A 16,118-nucleotide genomic window follows, 5' to 3' on the forward strand; every position below is an offset into this window, starting at 1 on the left:
TGCTGAAGCTTTTGTAAGGTAGCGCTGCGTTGGCCCTCTGTGGGTAAGACCTTTCAGCTTCTCCGAGGATTTATGCTTCTTCTGTGGATTTGGCAAAGGGCTTGCAGGATCAGAGGCTGACTGCGAAGACTTTCTGGGGTGAAAGGTGGTGAGTAGCTGTACATTACCTCGTTTTCCTCGTTAGGTGAACTGGCACTCTTCCAGCTGGCCGGCTGGTGGCACTGTTAATCAGCAGCAGCAGTACAAGTTGCTCTTCATCCTGCTTTCAGAGAGCAGGGCAGCGATCTCCAGCCTGGAAAAATATTACCTTTTTGCCAGAATTAAACGATCAGTTGTGCTTCTCTTTGTCAGCCTCACTGAACACTTAACGTGTAATTTCAGTCTGAAGACTTGAGGCTCTGTTCCTTCACCTCCTCTTTTCCTTTATATTTGTTGCCCTTCTATAAAAGGTTTAATTCTCAAGTGTCTCAGTGTGAAGGCTTGTTTCTCAGCCACACGCACGCCTGTGGCCAAATCCCAGCCCATCTACAAATTCTCTGGCCACTATGCACTTGCAGAGAGTCCTCATCTCATCTCATGGCTGAGGTCCCCCAGAATATAATGAAGGTCCTTTATAAGTGCTGAATCTGCCACCACGTTTCTCAGGTATTCCTATTTGAGGCTTTCCTCTGTTTCTATGAGAGGATGAGGCTCTGCCCCTGTCCTGTGTGCCCCACTGCCACATCAGACTAGAGTTGTAATGGACAGAGGGGATTGATTACCGGCCTGCTACTGTCCCTTACCCTCTAAGATAAGGTCCACAGAGGGCTGCAAGTTTCCTGGCACGTGCAGAGGAAAGAGGAAAGGTCATGGTACACAGTGGACTCTAGCCCTCTAAATTAGGGGCAAATCAGGCAAAAGATGTTCTCTTTCTTTGCTTCTACTCCTCTTTGCCTGTACTGATGAAATCTACCTTATTTTTTTCCCTTTTAAATTTACTTAGGCTATGCTTCTGGTGTGTTTTTTTTTTTTTTATTCATTTTTAAACAATATTCTTTAAGTCTACTGAATCCAAAGAAAAGTCTTGCCACTATCTGCCTTGAAATAGAAGTGAGATGTCAGCTGAGTCCTGAACTGATTTTTGCAGGATCTCTGCCAAGTCAAGTTTTCGTAGTGTTTGCTACCCTCCACCATTTCACTTTATTTGGGCAGAAATCTCATCTTTTGGATAATTAATTCCATAAAGGGCTCAGTAGCTTTTATGCAAGTTGCTATGCAAAATAATTGTGTCATGCTGTTTCTTCAGCTGTGCAGTACTACACATTTTCCCTTTTTAAGCAGCAACTACCCCGAAAGGGAAGGAAGGTGTTCTTTTGTAGCCATGTCCTTCTGGCTTTCCTTTTCCTCTAAATAAGATTTTCTATGGCATCAAGAGATGAAATGTGGCTCCTTGTCCACGTCTATTGTTGCACATTTACTTAAAACTTCGGATGTATGCTGCTTGATTGAGGTCAGTGGCACAGAGTAAGATCATGCACAGTTCAAATTGGCTATTTGAGACGTTTCATCAGAAAGGATCATTGAAGGGGGCATCCAGTCTCTCAGTGAAAAAACTTTATATCCCATGCTGGAGGCTTCTGCTGATGCCATATAAAAGTGAGCAGTAACTCATTAATGTTTGTGCTTGTGCTGGCTCAGCCCACGCTTATGTTCTCTCAGACACATGATTAGATTATTACTTTTTTGTTATATTTTGGTGGCCCTCTGGGGACCTGGGAGTCGGACTCGATGATCCTTGTGGGTCCTTTCCAACTTGAATATTGTATGATTCTATGTTTCTTACTGGGATGAGGCACTGCCTCTGATTCTCAAAGCATTGTGCAGACAAATTCTGGTTTAGGTGACGAAACTAGGGCCTATAACTTAACTATGATCTTTTCATCTTACTCAGTAAGCAGTAAGAAACTGCAGAAAAAAAAAAAAAAAAAAGAAAAAAAAAACAGGTTTTATGGATGGGTGTAGATCTGTGATTGTTTTGTCACTGAATACCTATCTGTGTCCTGGGGAAGAGTTTGGATTTTGGGAAGGGAAAAAGGAAGAGTAGTTTCCAAGGTGACAGAAAATTGAGGCAGAAGCTGCTCTAGATATCTTAACAGAAGTATTGCATGGGTCTCCAAACAAGGCAGAATTTGGCTCACAAAAATGATTAGTGGAAAAGTAGTAGGGTAAATAATTGGACTCATTTAAAAATAAGTGAAACTGAAGGTTGTGAAATTAAAAAGAAGAACAAACCATGAGGAAAGATATGACTTAAAAGCATAACCTGATGCTTAAAGTTGTGTAAAAACTCCCTCCACTTTACAATAGATGCTTTTAGAAGAGAGAGTGGATGTTTATTAAGCTAATTTGATTGGATAGCTGGCTGGTCATGAACTGTGCTCAGCAAATCAAGATGTAAGACAATGATTCAAAACACTGAGGGATTTGTTATAAAAAGGGATAATGTCCACATTCCAGAAAGTGCCTCCTGTAGCAGATTCAAGATCGCTTGTGTTCCGCATGAATATGACCAAAAATACATCTCTCCCCGGTTTTCTGTTTGACACATGCTTTTCAGAGTGAAAGATACAAGCCTGAGGAATGCAGTAGCAGGATTAGTAGAATTACAAATGAGTATTTCCTCTAAACAAGCAGATCTCTATATCGTTTTGAGTTCCCTGCATGATTAAGTCAGTGTGTTTTACGTGCTAGACTCTGTTATCCGCCCATCTCAGCCTTGGTCAGATGGTAATTGCATTTGTGGGAAGAAATATAGAACAATCTGAAAACTTGATGAGGACAAAAATCATCCAGATCCTCATCTTTCAAACTGAATGTTCTTGCTTGTACTAACTGGCATTTTTCTGAGTGTCTCTTCAAAGTTATGGATATAAACAGTCTCCTCAAGGATCTATATGAAATGAGAACATGAGTCATGTTTCTGTTGGGAAAAGAATTGAAACGACTGTTAGGGAAGCCAGTAGCTGCTTCCTGTACGACTCGAAAATGTGTCAGTTTTTACTGAGCAATTATTTATTTACTGAAGTAAATGAAAGGCATGAAGTAAATGAAACAGGCCAAGTGTGAGCCTGGCTTCATGTGCGTGTCTTAGCTCTTTATCTGCTTGTTCTGCATATGCATCTGTAAACATTCTTCAAAGCAGTGCGAGTCCATGCACTTGACCACATGCAGATCTTTCCTAAAACATTCCCTGGCCACTGTGCCAGCAGGAATGCGAAAAGGTCAGAGTAGATGGGATCTAAACAGTGCTGGTTTCTTGCATTGCATGCAGACAGCGTACACCCTGGGCCAAAGACCATGTTTGTTTGATACGGATGTCCTGGAGTGAGCCTGGCTTAGGTCCACTAAAATAATTAAAGGACTGGAGCATCTGACACACCAGGAGAGGCTGGGAGAGCTGGGATTTTCCAGCCTTGAAAAGAGAGGTTTCAGAGGGGAATCGGTGTGTATAAATGTGTATTGATGTGTATAAATACTTGATGCGAATAAAGAAGATGGATCCAGATTCTTCTCAGTGGAACCCCGTGAAAGGAAAAGAAGGAACAGTCACAGATGGAAATACATGGAATTCCATTTAAACATAAAACATTTTTACTAGTTCATTTCATTGGTTGCATGTTTTACTGTTCAAACCCTGGAATAGCTTGCACGGGGGGGCTGTGGACTCCCCATCCTTGGAGATACTCAAACCCTGACTTGGCACAGCCCAGCCCTGAGCAACCTGCTCTAGTTGACCCTGTGCTGAGTGAGGACACTGGACCAGATGATCTCCTAAAGTCCATTCCAGCTTAAATCATTCTCCTGTGAATCTGAGATCTGTTCTGGGTATTCTTAAAACAAACAACCAGGAAACTAGCAACAAACACCTCTAATCCTGCCTATTCAGTAGTGATACGCTACGCTGACGTAGCTTAGCACTTCACAGATTTCTAAACGATGACCCTACCGCACAAGTAGGTTGACTCATGCCAAAAGTTTCCTCATGTCTGAGCAGCTTAAACAGATGATGAAAGATAAGCATGTAACAGCACCTCAGTATCTGCCTCTGAGCCTGTCTTTAGTGTATCCTGTCTTTGCCAGTGTTTTGTTTAAAAGCTTGATGCGTGTGGGAGAAGGTTGCAGAGGGTCTGAAGTGTATTCGTGCCTCCTGGGTCTGGACAGGGCCTAGATGCATCCCCAGCTGAGATCTCGTACCGATCTCCTTTCCTCCGGGTACTGCAGTGAGTCCTGCTGCTCTGAACCACAAAACTAGAATCCAGGAGTGAAATTGGTATTCAGGAATCTTTCAGATCTCAAAAAATCCCCTTCTCTGTGTTGAAGTTTTACTCCCCGAGTTTCCATACCCTGTCAGGGCGGGCAGCATCCCCCCTTGTCCTCCCCACTCCGCACCAGTAAAACCATGAGTTTCTCCCCTGTCCATGATACATGGGTTGAATAAACTCTGTCCCGTTGCTTTTTGTCACGTTCCCTTGCTCTGAGCAGGAAAGCAAGCTGCCCTATAGTGAAGTTTTGGCAGCCAGGAGCACCCGGTGATGCTCTCAGCTCGATGTCAAACACTTTCCAGGGCAGGGCGACCGTCTGGTATGCAGCAGGGTGCTGGGGCCGCGGGCAAGTTTAGACACAAGGCGAGATGGAGCCTATTACTTGATACTGGCCGCTTCCAGCCAGGTATAGGGTGGGTAAGGTGTACGGAGGTAATGGGACTGCCACACCGGAGCCATGTGGGGACGGTTCCTCCAACTCCTGCCTGCCCGAAATGGTGAAACCAGGCAGCGTCGTGCTAGACGGTGAGTAGGGGACGGGTGCCACGAGAAAAGTTAGGGCGTTATTTTGGCAAAAAAATGGGAAATATGAAGGGAAATATAGAAGATGTAAGGTACAGGGGCCGCGTGAAGGCAGCGCAGGAGCTGTCTGACAGGAGGCACTCGGCGCCCTTTGTGGGGCGGGCTGCTCCTCAGCAACTCGGGCAGAGGATAGGGATCTGGAGGGGGATCCCTCGCAATTAATTGACGCAATTAATCGTTATTAAGGGCTGAGGAGGGCTCGGGGCCGGCCCGGGGCGGGGCTGCGGGGCGGTGCCGGGCACAGGAAGCGGAAAGCGGCGGCGAACGGCGGCCGCCGCCGGGGGAAGGCGGCGGCGGAGGAGGAGGAGCGGGCATGGGGGAGGCAGGTCGGTCTGTCCGTCCGTCGGTGTGTCCGTCTGTCGGTGAAGGGGAGGAGGTGGCGAGGCTCGTAGCCTGGCAGGGTGAGCCCCAAAATCGTGGGCACTGAGAGGCGGCGGCTGTGCTGCGGGTGGGGAGGAGGGCTGGAGGAGGTGGGTGCTGCCCGGCAGAGGGCAAAGCCGCTGGTTCCCCTAAGGGCACCCTCGGCACAGCCCCTGCAAGCCAGACCCGTCCCGGTTTGGGCTCTTACCTGGGCTGGGAGGAAGGTTTTTTAGGGTAGAGGCTGAGCTCTCCGCTGGCAGCCCTCCGGCTGTCACGGCGGGGCTTTCCTCAGCCCTGGGTCTGTCAAAGCGCCTCGCCCCGGAGTGTTTGCAGCTTTGGGGAGTTCATGCATTAAGCCATGCTGCCCAGGGGAGCAAATCGGGATGTTTTGTATATGTCGTGTCACATACACCCCATCGCCGGGGTGTCCCAGCTCCGAGGAAGGCAGCTCCAGCATTGCTTCGGCCAACTCGGCTGCGAACGTGCTTGGCTCTCGTCCCCCTCTGGGGTTTGGCTTTGCAGCTGGCCGCAACTCCAAGACCACTATCGGCTCCGCCAGCACCTCCCTTGACCATTTCTGCTTCAAAATTAACAAGCGAGCCTTGCAGAGAGCCTCCCCGGAGAGCTCTCCCTGTGAGCCGAGGCGTTGGATGGGTTTCCAGCCTGCCTGGGAGCCACCCAGGCGAAGAGCTCGCTGCCCGTGGTCGCTGGCCGGCTGCCTGGAGGGGAGAGCAGATGCCTGAGCTGTGCCTGGTGCTGCTCGCCCAGATACAGGAGTCCTTGTGGCTGCCACTGGCCTCTTGGTTTTGGTGAGCAGCGTCGGTATTCGTGGTGGCCTTTGATGTATTACAGGCATATGCACCCAGGGAGGGCTTTACCACCACGAGGAGACCAGAGTACGTACTGGGGAAACGCTGGGTTGTGTGCTGTGGGGTTGCTCAGGGTCTGTAGACTCATTTATTTATTTTTAAATCCAAATAGAAAACGTGGGAACGCAGGCAGTCTCCTAAAGGAGAGCGCTTTCACTAGGGAAACCTCTCGCGATTTGTAACCTTTCGCGTTATCTCTCCATCTAACTGCTATGGCTAAAAATAAACTTTGGAAATCAGGTACAGGTACCGTCAGCTTGGGATAGGCAGAGGCTGAAGCAATAGCCCCGGGGCAGATCTTGCCCTCATTGCTTCGGCAAGGCTGTAGGGCTTTGAACATCGGTATTGAAAACAGTTCCTACGCACAGTCTCGGGTGCTCTGGAGCAACGAGGGTGAGGCAACAACATTTCTACCACGTTGCACGGCTCCGGGATTGAGAGGTGCGTTTGAAGGTCTAGCAGCATGGGAGACGTACGAGCGAGGAAGTGCAAGCTTTCACCACGCCAACAGATTGGCAACCCAAGGTATAATCTGCATGATTGATGAGGGCTCGAACGCCGGGTGAGCTTCACGAACTTGGACAGCGCAGATGTGGTTCGTGGAGCGGGCAGAGGACATCCTCCCGGGAGGTGCTTGACTGATGGGTCCCGTGCAGAGACCTTCCCAAGTCACAGATCAGCTGCGTAGCGAGGAGGCTGGGGCTTTGCTGGTGGGAAGCACCGCTTGCTGGGGTGGTTTTTGGGACAGCCTCGCTCAATTTTCAGACCTGCGCTGTGGCACGGCGTGATTCAACGTGCAGGTGGATCGCTTCAGTGAGCGGTGACCGTGCTTTCTGAAGTATCCGTGTCACGGACTGATGGTTTTCAGCCGAGGGGCTGGAAATTCCCGGGGGTTTGTGAGCTGTTTCTGAGAAGCCTGCGAGAAGCAGTGAAGAAAAAGAGAGCGTATTGCTGGAGGGCTTGAATTTGCTGACTGTGAAACATTTCTTTTTGGGATGTGGGGCTTGCAAATCAAGAACCGCTGCCATAGAGTAAAGGTCCCGGTTTGCATATTTTGACGCCAAAACGAACCTTACTTAATGACATGCAAAAGTAAATAAAAAGCTTTTGGAAAAACACGTTTTCCAAAAAAAAAAACACTTTGGTTTTTTGAGAGCTCGTTGGCAGTTAAAAATGAAAGCCTTGGCTCCGCAAGCAGATCACTGCGGGTGAACTCCTGTGCTTACAAATCAAATGGCTGGATCGGGGCCCGCTCGGGAAATTCAACAGCAAAAAGTTCCTGTGGCATCGCACTTCCAGGCACACGTAACTTCGTGAACCCGCTGCTAAGCAGACCGTAAGCGACTGCAAGTCCTACACCGGGTAGGAACGGAGCTGCGCGGGCCAGGTTTTCAAAGCGGAGCCGATGGGGGAATTGTTCGCCTCGGCTTCGCAGGGGGGGAAACCCATTGGGAAAGCCTGGGATGTAAAAGAGCGCTCTTGTTTGCGTTCGCCCGCTTTGATTTAAAGATGTAACTTGCTCTTTTTAAATTTCCCTTGGGCCGGGAGCCAAGCTGCGCTGCCTTGAAGATGATCACAAGGCGAGCTTCATTGGAAGCGGGATTGGGCTCCCAGCGTGGAAAATAGCAATTCAAAGGAACTTTGGGGGGAGATTTATGAGCGTATGAAAAGAGGGAGTTACAATGAGTTGTGTAGCTGCGTAGGAACTGTAATTACAGCGATCTGTACAGTGCTCAGGGGTAACTACATTTCCTCACTGCCGTGCAGGATGCGGCCATCCATCCGTCTTGCCAGACTAGGGTCCCCGGATTTCCTCTGGGGCCTCTAGTATTGTTTCCCATTTAGTGGCTCACAGTACGACGAGGTCTGCAGCATCCTTCCTTCGTCTGTCAACGAGGGGAAGGCGAAGCGAGCGAGCGTCTCAGCCCTTCGGGGAGCAAAGGGCTCAGCGTGCGGCTGCACAGCACGGTGGTTTGAGCGGAGGAGGGCTTCTCTTCACCGTGCTGTTGGTTTTGCAGTTTGGGGCTGTGATGCGAAATGGATCGTGGAAAGGATCCAGGACAAAAGTGTGGCAAGGGGGAGAGAGAGGTGATTTTTTCCCCTCTCCTCCAGTGGTGCTGTTTGCTCACTGGAGAGGAATGCGCCATGGTGCGGAGGTGGAAGCTACTCATGGTGGCTTCTCCCCCAAAAACCCAAGCGTATTGCAGCCGTGCCCTCAAGGAGGAGCTTGCTTTTGTGCAGGACCTGAAGATCTGCAAACAGACAGACCGTGCCTTCTGTGAGATGTGATGATCTTTTTGGGAAGCTGTTTGCATGAGCTAAATGGGGCTCTCCACTCACGCTTGTTTGTGGAGGGATGAGGCCCCATCTGATGGGGCTGCTGCTTTAGGCGGTGCAGTTGTCCCTGCCCAGAGGGGTAGGGTAAGAAAGGTGATGATTTGTGGCTCAGCAGTGGAGGTGGTAATAGATTTTGCTCGGTTTGGGTATAGTCGTACTACCTCCAAGGCACGTGCCAGCTTTGCTCAGGCTTCAGCAGTGGGTGCTGCTGGGGTGGTGGCGAATCCAGGGCTGGTTTCTGGCTCTGGCACTCAGAGCTCCAACACGGGGATGCAATTCATCCTGCTCTTTGTCTTCCGTCCCCTCCCTGCATCACCGGGAGGTGGTGCAGAGTTCCCCAGTTCATCGCGGCGCTTTTTGACCGCCGTCCAGGAGGCTGAACGTTTTTTCTGGGGGCCTTGCTGTTGACTTTTCGCAGAGCTATGTCAAAACCGTTGCTCGTGTTTACGCAGAAAATGAAAGTTGGCGTGATCCAGCCTGCCCTGACCTTCCTGTCTCGCTGCGAGCCTGCTCTCCGTGCCTGGGTGCCTGGCGCTGCCAAATGGGAGCTGCTTGCTTGTGGTTCATCTGCTTGCAGGTAGACGGGCCACCCGCACCAGCACAGAGCCTGGGGAGAGTGAGTAACCCGTAATGATGTGCACCAGCAGCTCTCCTTGTTTTTTTTCCCATTCCTATATCGCGGTGGGGTATGTTTGTGAAGGCAGTGGTTGCTCACACAGACTCTGGTAACGCCACGAGCAGTAAGTGGGTTAATCCTGCAATGCCTCTTAGCACCTCTTGTATTTGGGAGGGTTTGGGTATTGTAGAGGGGGTTTATCCAAGGTTTTCTAGCAGGATGGAGGTAAAAATGAGCCTTTCTGAGCTGCTGGAGCCATGAGCTGCAGGCTGTGCGCAGATCTGGGGCGTTGATGTGTTGCATCATGTGTCCCTGGCTCGGGGATTTTTGTTCCTCTTACAGTAATGATGTGATGCTTCAAACTGTGCCTTGGCTTTGTGTTTCCTTTGCCTATGGAGTCTGAATTCATCCTCGTTCCCCCCTTTTCCAAATCCGGGCTTTATGTTTCCATCCTTATTTGCCCATCCTGGATTCTGTGGTGCCTTCAAGGAGCTTTCTTGAGGCACCATATTCCCTTACAGCCTGGGGATTCACATCCACAAAGGCCAAGTACGAAGCCCAACTGCTGCTGTCGTCCCTCTCTGCTGGGGAAGGGAGAGGGTGGAAAGCAGTGGCTGATGGTTTTATTGCTAACAGCTTTGGGAAGTGCTGTGAGCAGAGCGTAACTGAGGGATTTAATTTAATTTAAAGCAGTCCTTTGCCTGCTCGGAGACTACTGCGTGGCTGTAGCCCCCTGTTCTGCTGGCGTTGGCTGGAGGCAGCAGCGGGCTGGGCAGGAATTTGGGAAACCAAATGCAAGGTATGGGGTTGGAAAGCAGGCGTGTGACTCCTGGGAGCTGTTAGGATGCCACCCTGTTCTTGACCCCAAAAGCACAACCATCTTCTTCTGCCTTTCGCAGGTGGGATTTAAGCTTTGCTTCCATGCTGCAAGAAATGCTGGCCCATATAAGCCAGATGAGGATCTCTAATCAGTTTTCACCACTACGGTTAATACGTGTGTATATATAGATCCAACTTCTAATGAATTTCAATTCTTCCAAGCCCAAATTAGCTCTTGGAGGCGAAGGTTGCAAAGAAAGGGAGGCGCTTGCAAGAGCCATCGATCGTGGAGTAACTAATGCTTGTAAAACGGGCACACCTTGCAGTTATGAAAACAAAGCAGGTTCAGACACGGTGGTCTGATCGTTTTCAGCATTTCTGCTGGGGTAGTCACCCGCCCCTTCCCCCAGGAAGAGCTGTCACTCTGCATCTGGTGGTGCTTGGGATCTGCATTAATGGGGTGAGAAGAAAGGGGGTGTGGAAGTTGAGCCTTTTTTATTATTATTAATTTTCTGGCAATTCCCAAGGGGTGAATTTCTCCCTCTGGGCTGCTGAGCCTTCTTTATCAAGTGCCTGATGCTCTTTGTTGCAGATTTTTGGATGAAGGAGCTAGACTTTGCAAATCAGGGCTACGTTATCAGTTTGTTTAAGGATCTGCAAATGTGTGTGTTTCTCCAGACAAAAAAAGAGAGCGATCGGGCCAGGATGAGCTTGTGAGCTGGGGACATGTGGCCGGCTGGAAGAGGGTGAGGGAATTAGCACAGCAGGAAAACTGTTTTGCTTTGCTCAGCATGCATTTCCATGCCTGTTTGTCTTTCCGCAGGCCGACCGTGAGGAGCCGAGCACCCTCCCTCCTCCCCATCTGGAAGGATTCCTGGTAAGTGAAGCGTCCTCGAGTCCCCACGGACCAGGCTTCACTGATGACTGGGAAGCAAAGAGTACCCAGGAAAGCACTTTTATCACGGACTCCACCTCAGGAGCACCAGGAACCCATCTCTAAGTAAAAACCTGTGCTGCCGTCCGTGCAGACCCCAATGTCTGCTGCAATGGATACAGAATCAACGTATTCGGGATACTCCCACTACTCAGGTCACTCCAAAAAAGCCCACAGACAAGGGTAAGGAAGTGTTTATTTTTAATTACTTGCTGCTCTAAGATAGGATGTGTACTCTGGGGAAAAAATATAAGTCAGGATGAAATCACTGATGCTCCAGCTCCAGGGAAGATGTGTGTGGAGAGTCCTCAAGGGGAACCAGGTGACAGGATAGGAAGCAATTATGCCACTAGCTTAATGACATTCAAACTGTTGCACGCACGCTGGGGTCATGTATGGCCAGCAACACTGGGGAAGCGCTAGCAGAAGGAAAAGATCACTTAATTCTGCTCTTAAAGTGTGCGGGGTAAGTAGAGTTCTCTGGAGAGATGTGTCAGACTTCCTGGAGTGATATTGCCACTTGTTTTCTTTTTTAATGCTATTTCTTTATTGTGTAACAACAAGGCTGCCTTTCTCTTCCCACCATCCTCCTGGCGACTCTTTGTTGGTGGTGGTTTTTAACAGAACTTGAGTGGTACTTGAGTCTACAGCAAGCCCTCTATCAGCATTGATTGGATTAGAAGCCAGGCTTTTCTGAACTCGAATAGCAAGACCTCTTTCTGTCCTGGTAGCTCAGTGGCATCAAAAACCATCTCGCTCTAAAACATCTGATTACTTGGAAACTGTTTTTTTTTTTTTTTTTTTTCATCATCGTTAGTTTTAAATGCAAAGCCTGTGCTATTTGCAATCTTTGTAATTTACGACTGAGCTGGTCCAAAATAACTTTGCATTTCAGAAGCAATTATCCTGTGTGGTTGGAAAAAGAGCTCTTCCACAAAAATAGTCTTTTTGCTTGCAGTCTGTTTCTTGAGTAAAACATTTCATTTGCCTTTCCTCCCTTCTCCTGTAACACCCGCAGCCCCCTGGTGCGGATTGTCCTTTGAAGTTCAGAATAAAATGTGGAAAGATGCCTTCGAAGTTCCCAAAACTACATACACAATCCCAGAGCCTCTTACTGCAAACAGGAAAAAGTCTCATCCCATGAAACCTTTAGGCTCTGGTAATCCCTAAAGAGATGCAGTGGCAAGAGCTGGGATTTTGGATGCTCCCGAGCTTTAAGCCAGTGCAGTGAGGGTCTCTGGTGCAAAGGCTGCTTTCCTCTCCAGGTAGGAAAGGAGGGGGAAATATTGGCAAGCAGATAGGTGGATAGGTGAAAATCTCTTGAGATATTCTCAAATGAGAAGCCATGAGGTTTACAAGGGTATTCTGGCAGTAAGCACTGCCCTGCTACCCTTGATATTCTTTGTAAGAGGTTAGCTGGGGGCTGTTGACCAGTGGAAACAAATTTCACCAGTTGTCCTGTGGTGTTAAGAAGGTCTTAGCTGACAAGACTCCACATTGCAGGAGCTGTCTGAGAAGCTAAACTGTGCCAGCTACCAGCCTGTAGGCTGCTCTGGGCGAGGTCACTCTGCCTCTTTGGAAGCTTGTTCTGTAGCAAATGAAATCAATGTTGACCAAGAGATGAGCGAGCAGGAACTATAACCTAACGCTCAGGGCACCTGCTGCAAGTACAAGGTGGTGTAATTCCAGGCCGTGCTCTCTGCTAACTTTCTTGTTTCCTCTCCTTTGGAAAAGGAGTCGCGACAGGCACAAATCGCCACGAAGCAAAGACGGCAGCCGATCCGAGAAGTCTGTCACTATCCAGGCACCTCCTGCGGAGCCGCTGCTGGGGAATGATGCCTCTCGGACAGAGGAGGGCCAGGTAAGGAGGGAGTGAAGGCACATCTGGAGTCTGGAACAGAGCAGATGAGTATGGGGGGGAAAAAGCATTGCTCACGTGCTGTTAATGTGCTGCCACGACCTGTGGCTACCATTTATTCACTCATTAAGCCCAGGTCTTGATCAGTTCTGTCTTTCTGAGAGCGTTATTTTTGACAGCACCAGTGCTGATGTGACTACCCCTGGGGCACTAATCTACCTCTGTCTCCAAAGAGTGCCATCTGCTAAGGTCTACAGAAACATGTGTTTCCATCACCTCACCGTGCATTATTCAGGTCAATCCTTTCACCTGCGTGTACTCTTTTGTCTTTAGATGGGATTTGCTTGGGGTAATAGTGTAAAATGTTAGGGCCAGGATCCCACTGGGGAGGAGAGGCAAGAAGCATAAAGGTAACGAGAAATTGCTGGGAAGGGGAGAAAAAGCCCAAAACTCAGTGAAGCTGGTATGTTAACACTGGATTAAGTAAAGAAGGGAAAAATGCTGGGTGTAGATCGCATCTAGGATGGATCCAGTAATCTCTGCTGTAGCAGTTGATGTGAAGGTGCATTCTCGTTTTCAAATAATCACTGATGCTGCAAAACAGAGTGCAGGATGTTTCATTGCCTTCTGGGTTGGACTTCTGGTATGTTAATTTTTGGCTGCGGGGCTTCACCTCTACTTTAAAAAAATAATTAAAAAAAAAAAAAAGTAATATCGATGCCCAGTTTCCACACAGATTATGTATGGTAGTACTTAAAACAGTATTCGTGTAGCTGCAAGTGGGCTTACTCCCTGTACATCCATGTATTTTGTAACCAAGTGTTTGTTTTCCAGAGTTGTTACTTTGAATGCATATAAATGTCCAGGTGAATTTTTAAGCCCTTGTTTTCATGCAGACCTCCGCAGTGCAGTTCAAAGTCAAACAAAAATAAGTTGATGCATGAACAAGAGTTCTCTCCTGCATGTCCTGGGTTGCATTCAGCAGCTTTGTACCACTTGAGATTTAGACTTGTAAATGCATGATTTTTCTGCTTGTGCCACTTCATATGGGAGGAGCTTTCTTAAGTGGTAGACTGGGACTGAAGTTGCCTGTTTTCTTCTGGGCTGTAGCCTTAAGCTGCTGTCATGTTTCAATCCCTTCTCTATTGTGCACTTTCTTGTCAATCAAACGGGGGAAATTATGCAGAGCTATTTCATACATAAGCATAAAATACTTGAAATGCTTAGATCGCTTTACTGGAGACGCTGGCGAAAAGGAAGATGTGATATGATTATGCTCCCTTTCAGGACATCTTACAATGCAGATATATTTGTTTTGTTGAGAAATGGCTCAAAACTCAGATAAATTCAAGTTCCTGACTATGGTTGGTCTGTCTCAAAGCCCTGCTGCAGTAGGCAGGGAGGTATTGGTGTCTTGAAGAGCATCAGGAGGTAAATCACTGGAGCTGTTCATAGTAATGTTGCTGCCTCTGTCCACTCTTCTGCCAAGGATTCTTGAAGACTGTCTCCTGCACCTCTTTTAAAGAGATGAATAATGGTTTAAAAGTGCTCTGATACATAGGAAACCCTGTGGTTGTACATTTCTACAGCACTCATGTCTAAAGGTATCATGTCTCGTGCTTAAAATGATGCCTATTTCTTTAAAACAAAGTGCTTAGATCAGCGTATGTAGCTGCCAAAGTCTGGGAGAAGGTGTAAATCCTATTAACGATACAGGCTGCAGAAAGATAGACTCAGGAGGGTGAAAGGAAAAGCAAAACGTGGACTTCTGAATGAGCCTTGCAGCTACAAAGGCGTCAGGTGCCAGGCAATAAAACACAGGCTTCGCTGCTGTTTGGTGTTTGTAGGAGGTATCAGGAGCCTTCTCCTGACCGAGTCACTTCAGCAGCAGCTGTGAATCAAATCCGTGTGTGTCAGCATAGCTCTTTGGTCTTGCCAGCAGCAGGAAGGAGCAATTGGAGGCACGATGGTGTGGGTGGCAGCCCTAGCTCGCCAAACTCCTCTGAAACAAGCTAGGGAAGAAATGAGGCTTTTGGAAAAACAAGATGTCATCTGAAGCTTGACTATATTGTAGTCTGTGATCCTCAAATTTAAAGCACCATACCTGCAAATATCCTCGTCGACCACCTGTAATTTTTTTGGTTTAACTAAGCTTTTATTAGCATGTCAGCTACTGAGGGCACTGCTGCTGTAGAGGAGGAAAAAAAAAAAAAAAAAGGAAAAGGTAGGGGAACTTGCTGGAAATGCAGTTGTTCCTCTTACTGATGGAAAAACGACGTGTGAACATGTTTTTGATTGTAATGACTGCAGCTGACCTGACATGAAACTTTCCCTTCCAGGTGATTCTGTAATGCACTCGTACCACAAAATTTGTGGGGAAGGTGCTAGTTCTTGTTTCGCACGTAGGACTTGATGGTTACTGCAGTTTCCAAGAGTTAAGTCCTATTGCTTGTTAAATGTGCTGGAAGAACTGCCTCTGGGGTACACTGAGTGGTGTAGGAAGTTGAGCTACTTGCTCTACAGTTACAGGTTTTTAACACTTTGTGTTTATAGTCAGTGTTTTGGACATAGGGCTGTTGTTTCCAAAACTTTGGTAATTTTCTGGGTTGATTATTCAATATATTGGAGGTGTTGGTTTTTCTTAGCAGACTTAAGCTTCTTGTAGCAATCCTTTTCCAGGCCAAAAATAAAAAATAATAAAAGACGTGGAAGAAATCACGTGATTGTTTCGCTGATGTTTTTCTCTTTCTCCTTTAGGACGACAACTGGGGCGAGACCACAACAGCAATCACAGGCACCTCCGAGCACAGCATTTCCCAGGAGGACATAGCCAGGATCAGTAAGGACCTGGAGGACAGCGTTGGGTTGGACTGCAAGCGTTACCTGGGTTTAACAGTGGCAGCTGTTCTTGGACTCCTCGTCTTCCTTACCCCCATCGCCTTCATCCTGTTACCCCAGGTCCTGTGGCGGGATGATCTGGAGCCATGTGGTACTGTCTGTGAGGGCCTGTTCATCTCTGTGGCGTTCAAACTCCTCATTCTCCTGATTGGGACCTGGGCTCTGTTCTTCCGCCAGCCCAAGGCAGACCTCCCGAGGGTGTTTGTGTTTCGGGCCCTCTTGTTGGTCCTCATCTTCCTGTTTGTGTTTTCCTACTGGCTTTTTTACGGCGTTCGCATCTTGGACTCGAAGGACACCAACTACCAAGGAATAGTGCAGTATGCGGTGTCCCTGGTGGACGCTCTGCTCTTCATTCACTACTTGGCCATCGTGCTGCTGGAGCTACGGCAGCTGCAGCCCATGTTCACTGTCAAGGTAGTCCGGTCAACAGATGGAGAGTCACGATACTACAGCCTGGGGCACTTGAGGTAGGTACACGCTGCTGAAATCCAGCGGTGTGGATAAATGTGGTTGTGCCACAGCGCAGAGCGCCAGCTGTTTTGGT

At 48.2% G+C, this 16,118-nt stretch overlaps 1 protein-coding gene across 5 annotated transcripts in view; it reads left to right on the top strand.

Moving 5' to 3' along the window:
• The first annotated feature begins 5,144 nt into the window (after positions 1 to 5,144).
• VANGL1 (VANGL planar cell polarity protein 1) overlaps positions 5,145 to 16,118 on the top strand; it is a 36,486-nt gene continuing 25,512 nt past the window's right edge. The window contains exons 1-6 of one of the 5 annotated variants that reach the window (XM_084519420.1): positions 8,904 to 9,065; positions 9,756 to 9,864; positions 10,563 to 10,630; positions 10,708 to 11,001; positions 12,553 to 12,679; positions 15,434 to 16,041. In XM_084519420.1, the coding sequence (XP_084375546.1) occupies positions 10,919 to 11,001; positions 12,553 to 12,679; positions 15,434 to 16,041 (818 nt within the window). In that variant the 5' untranslated portion in view covers positions 8,904 to 9,065; positions 9,756 to 9,864; positions 10,563 to 10,630; positions 10,708 to 10,918. Of the gene's footprint in view, positions 5,285 to 5,969; positions 6,140 to 8,903; positions 9,066 to 9,755; positions 9,865 to 10,562; positions 10,631 to 10,707; positions 11,002 to 12,552; positions 12,680 to 15,433; positions 16,042 to 16,118 lie in introns of those variants that run through there. The other 4 variants (XM_084519419.1, XM_084519418.1, XM_084519422.1 and 1 more) reach the window with 4 other exon arrangements.

The sequence above is a fragment of the Aythya ferina genome, assembly GCF_964211825.1.
Source record: "Aythya ferina genome assembly, chromosome: 1".
NCBI lineage: Eukaryota > Metazoa > Chordata > Aves > Anseriformes > Anatidae > Aythya > Aythya ferina.